This window comes from Nylanderia fulva, unplaced genomic scaffold (genome assembly GCF_048542155.1).
Source record: "Nylanderia fulva isolate GAGA-0341 unplaced genomic scaffold, ASM4854215v1 Scaffold21, whole genome shotgun sequence".
Lineage (NCBI taxonomy): Eukaryota > Metazoa > Arthropoda > Insecta > Hymenoptera > Formicidae > Nylanderia > Nylanderia fulva.
In genome coordinates, this window is record NW_028190275.1 from 1735676 (window position 1) to 1752125 (window position 16450).

A 16450-nucleotide genomic window follows, 5' to 3' on the forward strand; every position below is an offset into this window, starting at 1 on the left:
GCACACGGAGAAATCCTCTTTTCTTTGGTTTCCTCTTTAATTTTTATATTAAGCGTTAATCCCTCGAAATGTGCACGATTCATTTTTGTGGCACAACAATTGAATTATGTACAAGTGATGCGTATGTGTAACAGGAACCTGAAAAAAAAATAGAGAAACACATTTTTAAGTAAATGGATATGTGAAAAAGAATATATTTTATAGAAATATTATAAAAAATATACATATAATTATATTGTATCTTGCTTTTTAAAGATAGCTCTCTGTTCTCAAGCCATTTAACTCAAGCAAACAGTTATATCGCCAACATTTATATTCCTTTTCGTAAAAGGTCACCAAACAAAATATTAAAATTTGTAATTTTCCTGTTTCAAGCAACGATTCTCCGATGAGATCGATCGCTATACCTGATGCGTTAAAATCTTTCTAGTTTTCTAGGTGGGTGGACTGGTGGGTGGTCAAGTACGCACACTGTGATATTATATCATATGTGTGCGTACACGTGTACGCTTACGTGTATAAATCTAGTAGACACATACGTAACGTATACGCACACACACGGCATATCTTCACGTGTACCAACAAACGAGCGTTGGCGTGCGGGCCTCGAGAGTCGGGAGGCATACGGGTGACGTAATCCTGACGAAGGGAAGGAACAACATCGGCGTTGACCTACTAAAGAGTCGACTTTTTCTCGCACACGTTCCTTTGAACGCCCTGTCTTTTCGGTATTTCGAAAGCCTGCGCCTTAGGTCGCGTTGACGTTTTGACCGGGGGGCCTTTGCTCTCAAACGAGAATCTGATAAAAAACATTGCGGACTGATAACGCCGTTGACGACAATGCAATGTAATTCTCTCATTATTGGAAATGTATAAAATCAAATGTGTAAAGTCAGTTTGTTATTTTTATTACTTTAGCTTTTTCATTGATTAAAAATAAGTTATTTAAAGAACCCAGAGTAAGAGCGAGATTAAAATACCATCACTTTTTATACTTGTAAGAGAAAATGGATTGTAATATAGATGAGAATATTTTTAAAAATCTAGAAAACTAATTAAATATTATAACAATGTGATATTTTTACATTTCTAAAAGAAAATTTAATACAGATTTATTTTTAAAAATAAATTTTATCGCGCGTTGTCCCTCCAAATGACAAAAAATCAAATTTTTTAGTCATTGTGCAAATGCAATGTTCGATATACTATGATAGTTTCGGAAGAGAGCGAGCAAACACAAACAGCCAGTCGTGCGACAAGTGCTCATGGCGCTGAAATACCAAAGTAGGTCCCACAGGTTTCTCTCCATGGACCACCCTACCGTCACGCTGTGGTGACTTTTGACGCGTGAATACGCCCTTTGTTCGTGTTTCCCTCTTCCTCTCTTTTCCCCGCGCCGTTCCTCCTTTCATCCCTCTGCGGGTCAGGTAGACAGGTAACGCATTTGATTTCACCTTGATTCAAAGAGAGCGACCCTCGAGACGGATAAGGATTACCAGTTTACAGGATTATCCAGGTTAATTGAATCTATTGCGAATGTTTCCGCGAAACGCATTTGCATTGCAAAGCTAGAAGCGCGACAGTAAGATATAACTATAGAATATAAAATTACAGATGGAAAAAACCAGACTGATATATCGTGACTATTTCTTTTCATAAAGTTAGGTTCAAAGAATTTTTCGGACTCGTAAAAAATTCTTACTGTTATTTCATAATGTGAAAAACTTTGAGAAAGTTTTATCATTTTATAAAAATTTAGCATACTTTTGATGACTATAAATCAGAATTTACGAGACTGCTGACTGATTCATAAAATCGTACCTTCGCAAAATTTGCTGAAGGAGCACGCGTTCATTATTCGCCATCCGGTTCTATTCGCTTTCAGTCCATCCATCCAAAGCCAACCCGTCTAGCTTTTCTCTCGCTCGGACCAATCAGATGCCTCCCGCTACGGTCCAATGTTTAGGGTGGTCGCAACAGGTTGTCCCAGCTGCCGGTGCTTTCAAGGTGTTGTTTTGATTTTACGGAATAATATGGGGAATCCTCTAATTATGTGGATACTTCTAAAAAGAAGAAAGATGAAAATATGTAACGGACAATATTTTTAATGTAATTTACACATATATTATACACTTGGGGATAAATTTAATGAAAATGCAGATAAGATTATTCGAGAAATATATGAAAAAAACTTGATAAAAACTTTTGCTTCTGAGATTCTCGTTATCGTGCGTGAGAAAATCTCAATATATGTAATACGAATACACGTTTTTATCTCCACTATCACTTTCAGTGCATTGATAATAAAGATAACCCCTTCTTGAGGTGCGCATTCCTTTAATATATGAGATTAAGTATAACAAGAAGATAAATGTGTGTTGAGAAAAAACTAGCAAAGAGCGCCACGTATTTTTTTATTCTCCCTTATTCTCGTTCCCGAAGAAGTTAAAGCATCGGAGACAATACCTTGCAAGGTGCAACCCTGCGCTTAAAGTGCCCGTAAAATGCCGAGAGAATGAAAGAGACACGTGGTGGACATAGTCTGACGTAATGCAGTGTGGGAGCGCCGCAGGGTCAACGTCCTCTTTCCCGACAATCAATGGTTCCCAGCAACCCTGTTCGAATGGGGGCACAATCGGCTCGTCGAAAGTCAATTAACTTTTGTGAATAAATGTTAATACGGGCTCATTTACCACGATCTAATCAGAGTAACGAGAAGGAAAAGAAAATGAGGGAAACTTGATTAAAGATAAATGAAGAGATTATTGACTAGAATGACAAACAGATTTTCTTAATAATACCAAGGCTCGATGAGAGCCTAATTATTATTAGTTTATAATTGTCAAAGTCGTTTGATTCTCGTTTGTGTCCTTCTTCCTATTAATTAAATTAATCAGTAAAATTGCTATCATTAGCATTAGCGACTATATGCATTCCCAAATAATGTCTCATTTTTGTAGGATTAGAGTATAAAATACCCCGAAGAAAAATAAGCAATATCACGCAAGAGATCTCAGAATTTCGTTGAACCCCGTTCCACGCGCCAAGGATCGAAGCCTGACTGAGCTCTCTCGGATGATACCGTTAAACTGACTTCCGTCTGACCACCTACCTACCTACCTACCTACTTTCGTCCTCGTATATCGTCGAGAAGAGACAGAGAGACATAGTGAGAGAAGTAGCTCCGGGTATTTGAAAATCGAGGAACGGTCAAGAAAGATGTGTATTTATCCGAACAAAAATCATCGAACGGGGTATTGCTTTCGCCCGATAATAAAGTATCAGCTGCTACGTGAAGTAATAAAGTATTTTTCTCTTCACTCGGTTATTTAAGAAGATAAGAATCAATTTCTCTCGACGAATTAATCCGAAGGAGATTGTAATTACAAAATTATTGATCAAAGGCAATATGCTTGGTACTGAAATAAAGTATATAAAAAGTTTTAGTAAAGACCTGAAAGGAACTAATCTCGTTCTAAACAAAACTTTCTTTATACAGATCATTTTAAACTTGAAGAGATCAGTTTTGAATTTAGAAAGAATACAACAGACGAATGTTGTATAAATGAAGGGATATTGATCAGACGGATTTAACCTTATCATTTGTATTCTTCAACTTGAAAACGATCCAAGTCTGAACAATCGCGCAGAAAGACAGAGACGAATGCGCGCAAAGAGAGAGAAAGAAAGAGAGAGAGAGTCAGACATGTGGAACGGGTCACACCCTCCGGATCACATTATTGTCGGCTCCGTATGTACGCGTATGCACGTGACTCGCGTCCAGGGTCGACACAAGTGGGTTGGTGCGCTCGAGCGCGGTCGTTAGTGTCGTCCTCGTCGTGAATACCCCTCTGCTCGTTCAACGACCCCGACGCGACGACGCGTTCGACGACGTCGATGTATGTACATATGTACGCACTCTCGGCTCCGCGCGCGCGTCACGTGCCCAGGATATTGGGCCGGCAAACGGTAAATAAGGGTTCCAGCGGACTGTCCTTTCGCCGAGAGACAGCTTTTCTCCAGACGAGCCGAAAGAAATCAATCCACCTATTGTCGACACCTCTGAAACCGGATCGCGACGTGGCGCGTGGAAGAATCTTGGCTACGAGCGTGAAAAGCCTCGACTTTCGGGATCGCGGAGAGGATAACCCCTTCGTTATATACATATATATATATATGTATATATATATATATATATATATATATATATATATATATATATATATATTCCGTTATCCGTTCTCGGCCAGATACCGTTGTTCAAGGTAGAATAATCATTTCACGACGCGATCCTGTATCCTATATAAGAAAGTTTGTTTAGAATTTTTATCTAAATTCACCTCTATCTAAATTTATACATATGCGTATTTTAAAAAATGGTTCGCTTTTAGTTTAAACATTTTGTGAAAGGTTGTTGAGTATATATACGTACGTGTTTCTGTCGACGAATTATCATAATTCCGCTTTTCCTTTTCCATGTGCCGATCGATTAGATTCGCTACAGCGCCACGTCGTTCGGAATTACATTGCGAATGAGGTGCCATCACAAGTAGTGGGATAGACAGAGATCAAAGGTCACGAGCGACAGGAAGCGGTATTGTGCGCTGGATGTCGTAACTTCCGAGTCCTTTGGCCCCGGACGTCCCGCCCCGCAGGCGTACTCGGCTTGAATTGTGCGAACCTAAGCGATTTAAATATTTTCAATTATCAAGTTGCGTCAAGTGAGGGAATTCGTCAGCTGGCGCCATTCGCCATTTAAATGCAGTTATATATATATATATATAATCTTTTCTAACAATGAAAATAGTCATTATCACAACCTCGAGTGTCTCATAATAATTTTATAATATTAAATATAGGAGGGAAATTAATTTCAAATAAGTTTTGAATGTTAAAATAACGCCTGGGGGGAAATCGAGGATGAAGAAACCCTTGGATCCCGTATATACCCGAGAATGCGGAGATCCCTCGAATCGAAAATCGGCTCGAGTCGAGGCGGTTGTCGAGGAGCGATGCACAAGTAGCGAGCGCGCCCCATCGCGCCCTCTTCGAGGGAGAGGGCGGCAGAGAAAGGAAGAGATAGGAGGGAAGGGAGGACGGCAAAGATAGACGGATAAGTACAGAGAGAACAAGAGGGAGAGGCAACGGACAGAGAGAAGTCGTAGAACGAGGAAGAGAAAGATAGAGGAAGCGGGAGGGAATCGAGAGAGGAAGAGAAAGAGTGGAACGCGCCGAGGGAGAGCGAGAAGAAAAGAGTTACGGAGCCGCGATCGACGAGGGAGAGAGCACGAGAGAAAGAGAGAAAGGGAGGGTATAGTCGTCGTGAGCTCCTTACAGTGCATTGCCTTTACGAACCCCCCGTCACATCCCGTACCCTCCCTCCTGTCTCTCTCTCCCTCGACAAATCGCGTACGACGTGCCTCTCATGAAGAGATCCACGAAACCAGCTTCGCCGATTCGGGTCGTCGAGACTCATCGTAAAGAAGGGTAGAGGGGCGAGGGAAAGGTTCAGGGAAGTCACACGTCTCGTGTGTCGACGGGGTGCGGTGTATATCCCGTACGTCGTCTTCTTCTTCTTCCTCTTCTTCTTCGTAATGGTTGATAAAGAGAGATTTGCCTCCTCTCAAAAGACAGATAATGACATTCTCTCCTTTTGATCCTCCATCGTCGGCTACTCTCTAGCACGAGACTTTCACCGCTAAAGTTTCGAGGGTTACAGGGTTATCGATTCGGTCAAGCGAGATTGAGCTCGAGATCATCGGTCGCGGGATCGCAATCATTTCGTGCGGATACAGCCGCGATAAAGATACGAACACGACTTCATTTTTTCTCCCCATTTTTACACATATCTGAAATCGTGTGCGATATCCAGGTAGCAAGCGAACGTCATTGAATGCCATGACGTCAGTTTGCTACTTGGGTATTTTGGCGCGATACATATTTTGCGTTACATACATATATTTCCTTAGTTTCGGGTTACAACCCCCGATTCCGAAAGGCTTCTTTTATCTCGGCGTAACAAAGAATCCGGGCTTTTTGATCCCGCGATGCTGTTTAAAGTCGAACGGAGCGCCCCCCCGCGTCTAAAATAGGCGCTCGCGCAGGGACTTTCGAAACAGCCACGTTTCACATGCCCGCCTCCGCTTGGAGGGAGACTCGGATGTGCCTCCCCCCGCGCGACTCCTTCCCCTCCTTGCCCCGCTTACTCGCGAACCATGTCGCGACAAATGCGTCGTTTCCTCGTTGCCTCGTCGTCGTGATAACGCTCGATGGATGGCGAAATAATGTGTCTACCTGTTTGCTTTCCTGGCTCCACGGCGAGTCTGCCGATGAGCATCGATGATACGATGGAAGTCCATTTCGAAGGAACACGCGACAAGGTGACAGATGGAGAGGGAGGGGGGAGGAAGTTCCTGTAATAGAAACTCGAGTCATTCCTGCTATTTATAGCCTTTTAAAGGTATACTGATAAGGGAAGACTTTAAGACGCGCATTCGGACGCCGTTGCAAGGCAATTGAGAAATTCAAGTACTCTTGCGATACACAGGTGTGAATGACCTGGATCGAATTAGAAACGGAGTTGCTCGCTCCTCGGGGAACAACCACCTTGCCTCCCCCCCTCCCCCTTCTTATTCTCGTACCCCTCTCTATATTCGCTGACAACGCAGAATACCTCGTCTTCATCGAAATTTAATGTTATAGCAACGGGAGCAGCCGAACATGACGTTTCAAAGTAATTAAAGCAGATGTAGCTTATAATAGGATGTACAATTCGAGCGCTCCTGTTGCGACGCCATAACAAGTCGCGACTTCAATCAAGGATGAAGAAAAATGACGCCAATAGTACAGGTACAGGTAGTACCGTAAACTCATGCGTTCGCGCGCTCGCTCGCCTCTTTACCTGTGCGCGATTCACGCCCTTTTCTTCCTGTATTTCATCGTCTCTCGCTCCCCTTCGCTAACGGTGAATCGCAAACCGCGGCATCGCCGAGAATAGCCTTGGAGCCGAATCGTCAATATGGCGTCGATGGCGTCATCTAAAAGCCGTTGGTCGATGTTATTCCAACTCGAATACTAAACGCATGCGCCATCTAGCGGCGGCGCGCCGAATTAACCGAAGCGCCATCTAACGGGAGAAATGTCGCAGTTCCATTATTGAGATCTGCCGGTGAAACATAACCTCAAAATTGCAGAATTTTTTGGAATAATATTAATACGCGAGCTGAATTTATGAGTTTATGACGCAAGAATGGCACGTTTGTTTAATAGATCGACTGTCCGCGAACTCGCAAAAATGCAAGTTTGCAAATACGCTCATAAGGCAGATCACTGGGTAAAATACTTGCATTATGCTCTGTAGTTTTTATGGCATGACTTTTTCTTGGAGTATACTTTTCTTTTATAAATATATTTATATTTATGGATAAATTGTTTTGTTTTTTTAATTAAAAGATAATTATTTACATAAATTTCTGTCTTTTTTCTAATTATCATTTTTCTTGTCACGTACTTAGTCTGTGATTAGAAAGAAGAAAACACACATGGATAAGGCCTTGGCACATTTTGATGAATTTTATGCTAATGTCTATGGAAAATCGTGGGAAGACATAAGAACTGCGTTACTGCAAGAAACACACAAATATATGGCTGTTGTGAACAGCTTTAGTGATATAGATAGAATCAAATCAGAGTTGGAGGTAATACAGTAAAACATTATTTTATTTATTAAAATTATAGCTAATAAAATACATTTTATTATTTCTAGTCACATGGTGCCATGAATCTAAAATCAATTTATGAAACTTATAAGGAACACATTAATGCTCATCGAGATAAATCTAAAATGAAAAAAAAGAGAAAGCCAGCAAAAAAACAGCAAACAGATTCTGTAATTACCGATGCTCAGGTGTCAGCAATACAATCGCATTATCCCATAGATTGTGCGTCACTACCTGTGTCTCCAAGTACAGAAAAGGAAGATGAAACTGAAGATAAGAATAAGGTGAAATCAGGATTACAGCCTGTAGAAATGAAATCTATAGATGCTAACTTGAATGAAGTGATGTTGGACGAAAATCGAATTGTACATCCCAATGCTGGCTTGAGTGGACTATATGAATTTGTGCCAGCTTCGAAAATTAAAGGTAATTGATATATCACTCAGAAAACAATATATTATAGAAGGTGTTAATTATAGATAATCAAAAATGTCTACCTGTATATGCATGGTTGATTTAATATGAGTTTATTTTTCATCTTTAGGTATGGAAGACTGGATATTAGAATCGCAACACTATGGCTATTACAAAGAAGGTGCAGATTTCTCAATAAACATTGAAAAAGAAGCAACGTTAATGTTTCCACAGTACCTCAACATTTATACATTTGAAGAAAACAACGATAGTCCATTTCCATCTCCAAAGAACGGATCCACAGGAGTTCTAGGTTAGTCTTTACTAGAAGAATTTTATTATCCATATAAATATTCAATTTTGTTGTGTAGATTATTATCTTCTGGATGGTGCTTCTGTATTACCGGTGTTGGCTTTGGACTTGCAGCCTGGCGACGTCGTGCTAGACATGTGTGCAGCACCAGGAGGAAAGACTCTGAGTATTCTTCAGACGCTCATGCCACTGTACGATAGTTGCTAATGACCTTTCTCAGTCCAGAGTGAAAAGGATCCACAATGTCATAAATCAGTATGTTGCTGGTATTGGAAAATGGAAAGACAGACTATACGTGACAGAACGAGACGCGAGATATATCGAAGACAAAGATATATATAACAAGGTGATACTATATAGTGTAATAAAATATAAAAGATGCATAATAGAATTTTTAGAAATTTATTTGATAATTCTTCTGCAGATCTTGGTGGATGTACCATGCACCACAGACAGACACGTTTTACATTCGGAAGATAACAACATCTTTAAACCACAGAGGATTCGAGAGAGATTACAAATGCCGGAATTGCAAGCGGCCATTCTAACGTACGTACAAAAATCAATATTCTAAACTTGATTTTATACAATTGTCAAAGTCTTGCATTATCTTGTTTCATCGGATATAATTCTCATTACAGTAACGCCTTAAAAATAGTAGCAGTTGGTGGAACAGTCGTGTATTCTACCTGTTCTCTCAGCCCTATTCAAAACGACGGCGTCGTCGGTATGGCGTTAAAGAAGACTTGGGAAGACTCCAATTCTATCATGGTCGTAAAGTAAGGATTATATGCATATATGTATAATGATAATAAATTTTGTTTTATTATAATTTTATATCAATATTCTTTCTTGGAGCAGAGATATGAGGGAAGCATTAAAGCCATTGAGATGCCTTTATAAATTTCATGATTTTACATTAAAACACGGCCATATCGTCATTCCTACTCTCGACAACAATTGGGGTCCCATGTACTTTTGTAAAATAGTGAGGATACGATAGTGACAGTACATAGTGAGGTGAGTGCATACAAATAATTCAAGATCTATATGTTGTTATAGATGTTATTGTATAATAAATAAATAGATATTATATTATAATAAATTTAAGATTAAATAAATTTTAATCTTACTTGTAAAATAAATATTTTGATAAATCTATTATATTTTGCATAAATATAGCACAAAATATATGTATATGTACACATATGAAAAGTCTACAGAAAGATCTACAGAATCGTTTACAATGAAACATAAATAATTAATTATAAATTAAGACAGAGCATCTTAAAAAGTATATACATATGTAAAATTTTACGTACCATATTTCGCATTATTCTCTCTTAAAGGTAATGTTTGATCACTTACTTCATCAGATGTTTTAATTTTGTTCCATGGTTGTTCGTTGCCGCTTCCAAAGATAGTGTAAACCAGTATTTCAATTACGTATAGAATATTGGTTACGAGGAATATAATTCTCCATGCTTCTATGGTTTGCTGTAAACAATAAAATCAAGATGTACATGCGCGTGCCTATTCTAAATCGTCGTTTTTTGCTTTATTACTCACATTTCCACGAGTCAGTTTTCCCACAAATACTGGCACAACGAAGCCAGGTATAGTTGCCATGATGTTTGTCATCGCCACCAGAGTACCAGCAAAGTTGGGCGCGATATCTATATGATTTGCCAAAAAGCCGCAATACATTCCACCGATGCATGCTATTCCGATTGTCATCAATATAACTGCTCTAACGCGATCGCATCCAACATATGACACTTGTATCAAACAGAGCATGGGTACGACAGACGCTGCAATAAACGTGCAATTGTAATTATAAAATTATATAATTATTTGATTAAAAGATTTAAAGTCCATAAATTAATTGTTATGGAGGACAGAGCGTTTGATTGATTCAAAGTTCATCTCTTTTTTTGCAAATATAGTTTTAATATTAAATTTACCAAAAAGAGTGCCGATTTTTCTAGATATCGTTACTGTGATCAGACCTCTTTCCTGCAAAATAACTAACACTTTGCTGAGACTCATAGTGAAGAACCACATGCACAAAAACGGCACGGACGACAATGTTGCGTTCTGTTAATAAATAAATACACTTGTAAAATAATGCGCATTAAATCACGTACATTGTTGCGTTAAGTTTTAAAACAGTTCTCTTACGGAGCTCATATCAAATTTCAAGATCTGATTCATAAATGTGGGCAGTTCAATAAGTAGCATGTACCAGCCGAAATTGCTACAAAAATGGGCAACTAGAATCGCTATGAATGGTTTGGAACGAAACACTTGTCCCCATGGAACCTAATAACAATATGCATAAACAGATTTTAAAAAAATACATAGAAAAATTGTTGAGTATAACAATTGATTAATTTTTGAGTACCGTTTTAGGGACATCTTTCTTGTCATATCCGCCCAAAGACGTGATGATATAATTTTTTTCTTTTGGACTGATGAATCTCATCTGTTTTTCCGGAGAATCTGCTATCACCAACCACCAAGCGATGCACCAAATCAGACAAAGCGCGCCTTCTACGTAGAAGATGGACTCCCAACCGAGATTCGCGGCCAGCAGACCGGTTAACAAGATAGATATTACGGTACCTAGTGCAGTCCCTAAAGTAAAAGAACTTTATCAGCTTGATCTTTTCTCAAGATTAAAATTTGCGACGCGTCTGAAATTTCAGGAATTTAATGTGTTATGATTTTTATTACAGTCAAAATTAACAGCGAAACTATCGTTGTAATTTTCACATGATTACAAGTATGAAACTAAAATCATGATAAAAAAACAGGATGATACAATGTAAGATATATTGTGGAACGTATTGCTAAAACTTTTTGCAAAATTCTATAATTTAATCTCTTTACCTGCATACACAAGCGAGGCAATGAAGCTCCTTTCATTCGGTGGTGACCATTTGGCTATCATAACATGCATAGCAGGAAATGATACACCCTATAAATATAAGTATAAATATTTAAATTTGTCTATCGTATCCAAATATTTAGGAACAAGTTCATTAATATAAACTTGGAATGTTACTGACTCCGCCGATTCCCTGAAGAAATCTCATTGCTATGAAGAGTGAGTAATGAATATTCGCGGCGATGGGTGTCAATATGGAAACTGCGAGATTTAACAGGACTGATCCATTCATTACCCATTTGGCTGACCAGAGTTCTGCTAGTCTTCCACCCGGCAACATAGACACTGTATAGCCCCAGAAATAAGAAGATAGAATTAAACCCTGAATAATCTCATCCCATGCAAATGGACCATCCTGAAAAAATGCAATAATAATGTGATAATATTTAGTTTTTGTTTTCTCCTATTAAAAACAAATTTTTTATTTTGGAATAAGGATATGAGAATTATACACGCGTTTGTGTCAATTTTTGTTTTTATATAAAATATTGTCATACCTCGACTTTAATTTTTGCAACATTGAAGGCATCGTCAAACTGACAAACGTTTGCGCTCACTGTCGTAGTATTGTCGTCAGTTTCTAAATTGTATGTGGATAATTTGACAGCTGTATGGTTCACCATAGCGACAATCGCCACGCTAGCATTGACTTTAAAACCATAAAGAATAGCGAGGCCGATAGATCCCATCATGGCCATCATGTATCGAAACGGAAATACTATAACTCTTCTTGCAGCTAGAAATCAATAATAACATTAATGTATATGTTGTTTTTTTGGGAGATTGTGATGGAATTGGTAAAATTAGTTTTATTACAATTTTATATTTTTTATTTTTATTTAAATATCTTGCCTCGAATTTTAGATTCACGTGGAGATTTTCACTTTGTGTTGTATATATATATATATATATATTTACAAGATAAAAAAAATTAATTAATATGTTTAATTAATTTTTTATATTATTTAATTTTTATTATTGATATAATTTATTATTATATTTTATATATGCGCAACAAGTTTGGAGCTTTTTAATTGTTCTTTTTTTTTTTTTTTTTTTTTATACAAAAGATAGTAATATGCATATGGCATTTTTATCATCTATCTAAAGTAACCATAAGTGCTTTTGTTATCTTTAAAATATGACAGAATTATAATACGTAAATTTGTATTTGTATGAATAATTTTCATAACAAAGAAAAGAATTTTGAATATCAGTTTTCTAAATCATACACGGAATATATATATTTTTTAGTTTTATCGATTACTTTTTTGTCAGACTTAACGCATTTGTATGAAGGCGTACTTAAAAGATTATTTTAAGAACGAGAACGTATATATTTACGCAGATAGAGGACTAACATATGGACTGCGCTTCGAATTAAATGTCATCCTGATGGATATTGCAAGATTACATGTTTTAATTAATTTTTATAATATTCGACTGCCGCATTTAATTAAATCTTTTATTGTAGAAATATATGGGTGCAAAATTTTATACCTTTTGAATGATGATAGTACTTGTTGCATAGCGTTGCGTCATTAGGATGACATATGATGTGATGTACACGAGGTATCGTAATATCAATTTATATATCAGAAAAGTGATTAAAATTATCCTGATATCTCTCTTGAGAAAATCGATGGAGTATAGAGGACACGTCAAGGTCAGATGTTTTTGAAATTAGAATTGTTAATGTCTTTAAACAGTTTTAAATAACGCAATAATAAAATTGTTTGAGAAATATATAGGTTTTATTTAGTGTTTATTAAATATTATGATGTTTTATGAAATAAAATGTTAGGTATAAAAGATAGTAACAAAAATGAGATATATTTTTTTTTTGTCGATAAATTAATTTTTTATCTCTTAAACAATGTTTTATTATTTATATTCTTTTCATATGATTTTAGTTTTAAATTATATATCTGTAGAATATCTACATTTTCTAAATCTTCTTAAAAATTAATAAAAAAAATCACTACTCACCGTCAGAATTATTTTCTATAGCCATTTTATTGACGAAGTGTCTTCTAAGATGCTTTTTAAAAATATTCAGTAAACTTTGACGAAGGGTGCACGACGTTCTTTAATATTTTTTATAATTTCCCTTTTTTAATTTATATTATTATAAATTTTTCTTTTTCTTTTTATAGATCACTTTTAGTAGCCTGATGCTTCCGGTTACGAGAGCTGCGTGTTACTGATGTAAAGCAACGAGAAGCTCGAAGAACTTGACGCGACTCTCTCTGGAGGGATGGGGAGTCTGCGCCTCTTCTATAAACACCCGCTTCAAATACGCATGTGGATGCGTATGTGTGCGTAAAAGGAAAGGCCCGCACGACGCACGTGTCATACTTTCGACATCAGTCATTGACACGTGAGAAAAGAACAAGTGATGCATCACTTGCAACTTTTCTTAAAATACATTGCAGTTTCAGAGAAGGAAAGGAGGATTCAATTAGAAATTGCGTTAGCTTATTGATGTTTCACAGGGAAAATAATTGATAATAATTATATAAAAATGTTTCATATTCAAGAAATGTGACGTTATTGTCTACAAGTAATGCAATTCATTCAACTTTTCAACAAATTTCATGAATGAAAATCTAAATATTTAAGATTTTTTATTAGATATATTGTTGTAGCTGTTTGACGCACTCTGTTATTTAATTTCAAATGCGGAACAAGTTGTTTATTCGAATAAACTTGAAGATAGGCTCGAGCGAACATTGAGCGATTCGCTCGGTGCTTGACAGGAACAAGATGTCAACCGCGTATACAAATTTTTAATATACATAACTTCCTTCTTTCTTTCTCTCCCTCTCTTTCTCGTGATTCTTTCATCATTCTCACATTCTCGTTAATGTGCGAATCATCAGGTATAATGAACATGAACGCGAATTCGGAGATCGGTGATCACCTCGATGAAATCTATGACTGGATTGACCAAATCACGTTTTCCAGACCTAAAAAAAATATAGCTAGAGACTTTTCCGATGGTGGTAATGTGGACGCATCAGTCTTTTTTCTATATAAATTTATCCGTCGATTCTCTACAAAACTGTGAAAAAAATTAACATTTTTTTCCAAATAATCTTATAATATTTAAAAAAAAAATTAATTGTAAAACAATTAAATTCTAGTATTGATGGCAGAACTTCTGAAACGTTATTATCCTAAGCATGTGGACGTGCACAATTATGTCGCCGGCAACAGCATTGCAAGGAAGATTGATAACTGGTGCACGCTTAATCGCAAGGTGCTGTCGAAACTTGAAATGAGATTAGGAAAGGATGCGATCAATCAGCTGGCCAATTCTCAGCCAGGTATTATCGAGAAGGTTCTCGTCGATCTACGAGCCAAAATTTTGAAAGACTGTAACGCCGACAGAGAATCTTTGTACTCTGGCCATGAAGACAGTGAAGGTGCCTATACTTAACTTAATAGATTAGATAGATTGTGAATTTTCTCCTCGATTTCTCTGAATTCTTATTATCACCTATAATAATTTCATTGGATCATTCTCCCTGTGCACAATTTAGAGACGGTGAAGTCGGTGCTAAATCCCGATGAAGTAGCAAACAAAACTGTCCCACGACATGTCTTTATTCGCCTGAAACAGGAGTTACAAGAGAAAAACGACACTATCTCTACGCTACAGCAAAAGATCTCCCACATGGAAAGCATAATGAAACTGAAAGATCAAAGGATCGACGACCTCACGATACAAATCACGAGGCTGCCGATTGAAAGAAACGTAGCTACTCTGCGTCCTCACGTTATTGGCAGTGGAATCTCGAAACTACATACTTCTACCAAGTTGTCCCAATAAATCCTATCAAGATGCTATAATTATACATCTTCCAATGTGCACTGAATAATGTAGCTTACTTTCCTTTTTTTTTTACACATGTACTATATATTATAAGAATACACTTTATTATCCATCCATTACACCTAAAGATTCTTGTAATACAGATATCAATAATTATATTTTAAGAAGAAAGTTATTGTAATCAATTGTAAAATATTTCTCAAGCTTTCGAGATCACCTGCTCAGTTTGCATGCTAAAAATCAAATTGATAATGTAAAATTTGATTATAGATTACACGTTAAACTGCATTAGAAAGTATTTATACTTTTATGAGAGAAATATGATGTGCAAGCGTTACAGTTATCTTATGTGGGTGGAGACACCAGGATCACACCATCACCGCGTACAAACAACATTTGAATGGTCCTTTTCTTCTGCCGATATATTTCTTCGTATGTTTCTTCATCAATCTCCACTATGTTTATGATCTCCTCCACATCACCGAGCACCATGTTCAAGTGTTGATCGAAAGCCTGAATTATGGTTGAGATGTAAACATTATTTTTTTATACTTTGGCTTAATTTCACGTTGATTTGTAATATTTTAAAATAAATTAACTCCACACTCTGTATAAAATTCAATACATTGAAATATCGAGAATCAAAGCGCAATTAAAGCAACAAGTACTTACATGTAATTTCCCTCGGAGCTCTCTTTCGTTCCTCATTTTTACATAAATTCGCTCCTCCAGGCTCAATTTTATGAGATCCAGGGGCTCTTTTACATCGATCGGCGGCAACTGTTTGAAGACATAATACGAGATTACATCGAGAATGACTAAATACAACGATCTACATGAATTTCGAAACTTACCTGTTCCGATTCTTCAACCATCGCGAGTTTCTTTTCGTACAAAGCTACGTAATTTTATGTCAACGACACCACAATCGTAGATTGTAAATTAATTTAAATTAACATGCAAAATATTTAAATATCAATCATATATTATAGGTTACCGGCCACTATCATGGGTGTGTATAAAAAACAATTAGAAAAATATAAACACAAGAATGGAGCACTGTTTCATATGATCCGTTTTCAAGATGGCTGCACGAATTATAAACCCGGACCTAAATACGCCATATTGTTAACACCCTGGGAAACCAATCAGATCGTCAACTTATTTGATAACCGGTTCACCTTTGTAGATATTTTCTTACGTCTATGGTTTCGACA

The 16450-nt window shown here is 37.0% G+C and overlaps 4 protein-coding genes and 1 long non-coding RNA gene across 11 annotated transcripts; 2 read left to right on the forward strand and 3 right to left on the reverse strand.

Moving 5' to 3' along the window:
- Positions 1 to 1796: 1796 nt before the first annotated feature.
- Positions 1797 to 7055, reverse strand: LOC114930180 (uncharacterized). Its single transcript, XR_003819386.2, has 4 exons — positions 6902 to 7055; positions 6295 to 6413; positions 4433 to 4681; positions 1797 to 2063 (listed from the first exon to the last, which is right to left on the reverse strand). It is a non-coding gene; the product is annotated as an uncharacterized LOC114930180 (long non-coding RNA).
- On the forward strand, positions 6984 to 10257 carry l(2)10685 (5-methylcytosine rRNA methyltransferase l(2)10685). The gene is given in 10 exon segments (XM_029301920.2): positions 6984 to 7333; positions 7515 to 7697; positions 7766 to 8144; positions 8263 to 8445; positions 8504 to 8637; positions 8639 to 8791; positions 8870 to 8994; positions 9087 to 9224; positions 9307 to 9465; positions 9866 to 10257. Coding segments are annotated over 9 exon segments (1521 nt in total). The 5' UTR covers positions 6984 to 7249; the 3' UTR covers positions 9449 to 9465; positions 9866 to 10257.
- Positions 8834 to 15258, reverse strand: MFS3 (major facilitator superfamily transporter 3). 2 transcript variants are annotated; one of them, XM_085482501.1, is made up of 9 exons: positions 13385 to 15258; positions 11893 to 12131; positions 11517 to 11750; positions 11338 to 11425; positions 10850 to 11082; positions 10627 to 10767; positions 10410 to 10542; positions 10015 to 10256; positions 8834 to 9942 (listed from the first exon to the last, which is right to left on the reverse strand). In XM_085482501.1, exons 1-9 carry the CDS (start codon positions 13407 to 13409, stop codon positions 9760 to 9762), a joined length of 1518 nt encoding a protein of 505 aa, XP_085338627.1. In that variant the 5' UTR covers positions 13410 to 15258; the 3' UTR covers positions 8834 to 9759. The 2 variants fall into 2 exon arrangements, with proteins under 2 accessions (XP_085338627.1, XP_085338628.1); XM_085482502.1 differs by lacking the exon at positions 13385 to 15258 and adding an exon at positions 12896 to 13100.
- On the forward strand, positions 10324 to 15734 carry LOC114930176 (sperm flagella and cilia-associated protein 1). 5 transcript variants are annotated; one of them, XM_029301924.2, is made up of 5 exons: positions 10324 to 11066; positions 13552 to 13775; positions 14278 to 14400; positions 14542 to 14823; positions 14941 to 15734. In XM_029301924.2, the coding sequence occupies exons 3-5, from the start codon at positions 14283 to 14285 to the stop codon at positions 15228 to 15230; spliced, it is 690 nt and encodes a 229-aa protein (XP_029157757.1). In that variant the 5' UTR covers positions 10324 to 11066; positions 13552 to 13775; positions 14278 to 14282; the 3' UTR covers positions 15231 to 15734. The 5 variants fall into 5 exon arrangements, with proteins under 5 accessions (XP_029157757.1, XP_029157754.1, XP_029157758.1 ...); XM_029301921.2 differs by having other exon boundaries at positions 13552 to 14400; XM_029301925.2 differs by lacking the exon at positions 14278 to 14400.
- On the reverse strand, positions 15319 to 16273 carry LSm3 (U6 snRNA-associated Sm-like protein LSm3). 2 transcript variants are annotated; one of them, XM_029301927.2, is made up of 4 exons: positions 16088 to 16273; positions 15906 to 16013; positions 15539 to 15746; positions 15319 to 15466 (listed from the first exon to the last, which is right to left on the reverse strand). In XM_029301927.2, the coding sequence occupies exons 1-3, from the start codon at positions 16106 to 16108 to the stop codon at positions 15579 to 15581; spliced, it is 297 nt and encodes a 98-aa protein (XP_029157760.1). In that variant the 5' UTR covers positions 16109 to 16273; the 3' UTR covers positions 15319 to 15466; positions 15539 to 15578. The 2 variants fall into 2 exon arrangements, with proteins under 2 accessions (XP_029157760.1, XP_029157759.1); XM_029301926.2 differs by having other exon boundaries at positions 15319 to 15746.
- Positions 16274 to 16450: the final 177 nt, after the last annotated feature.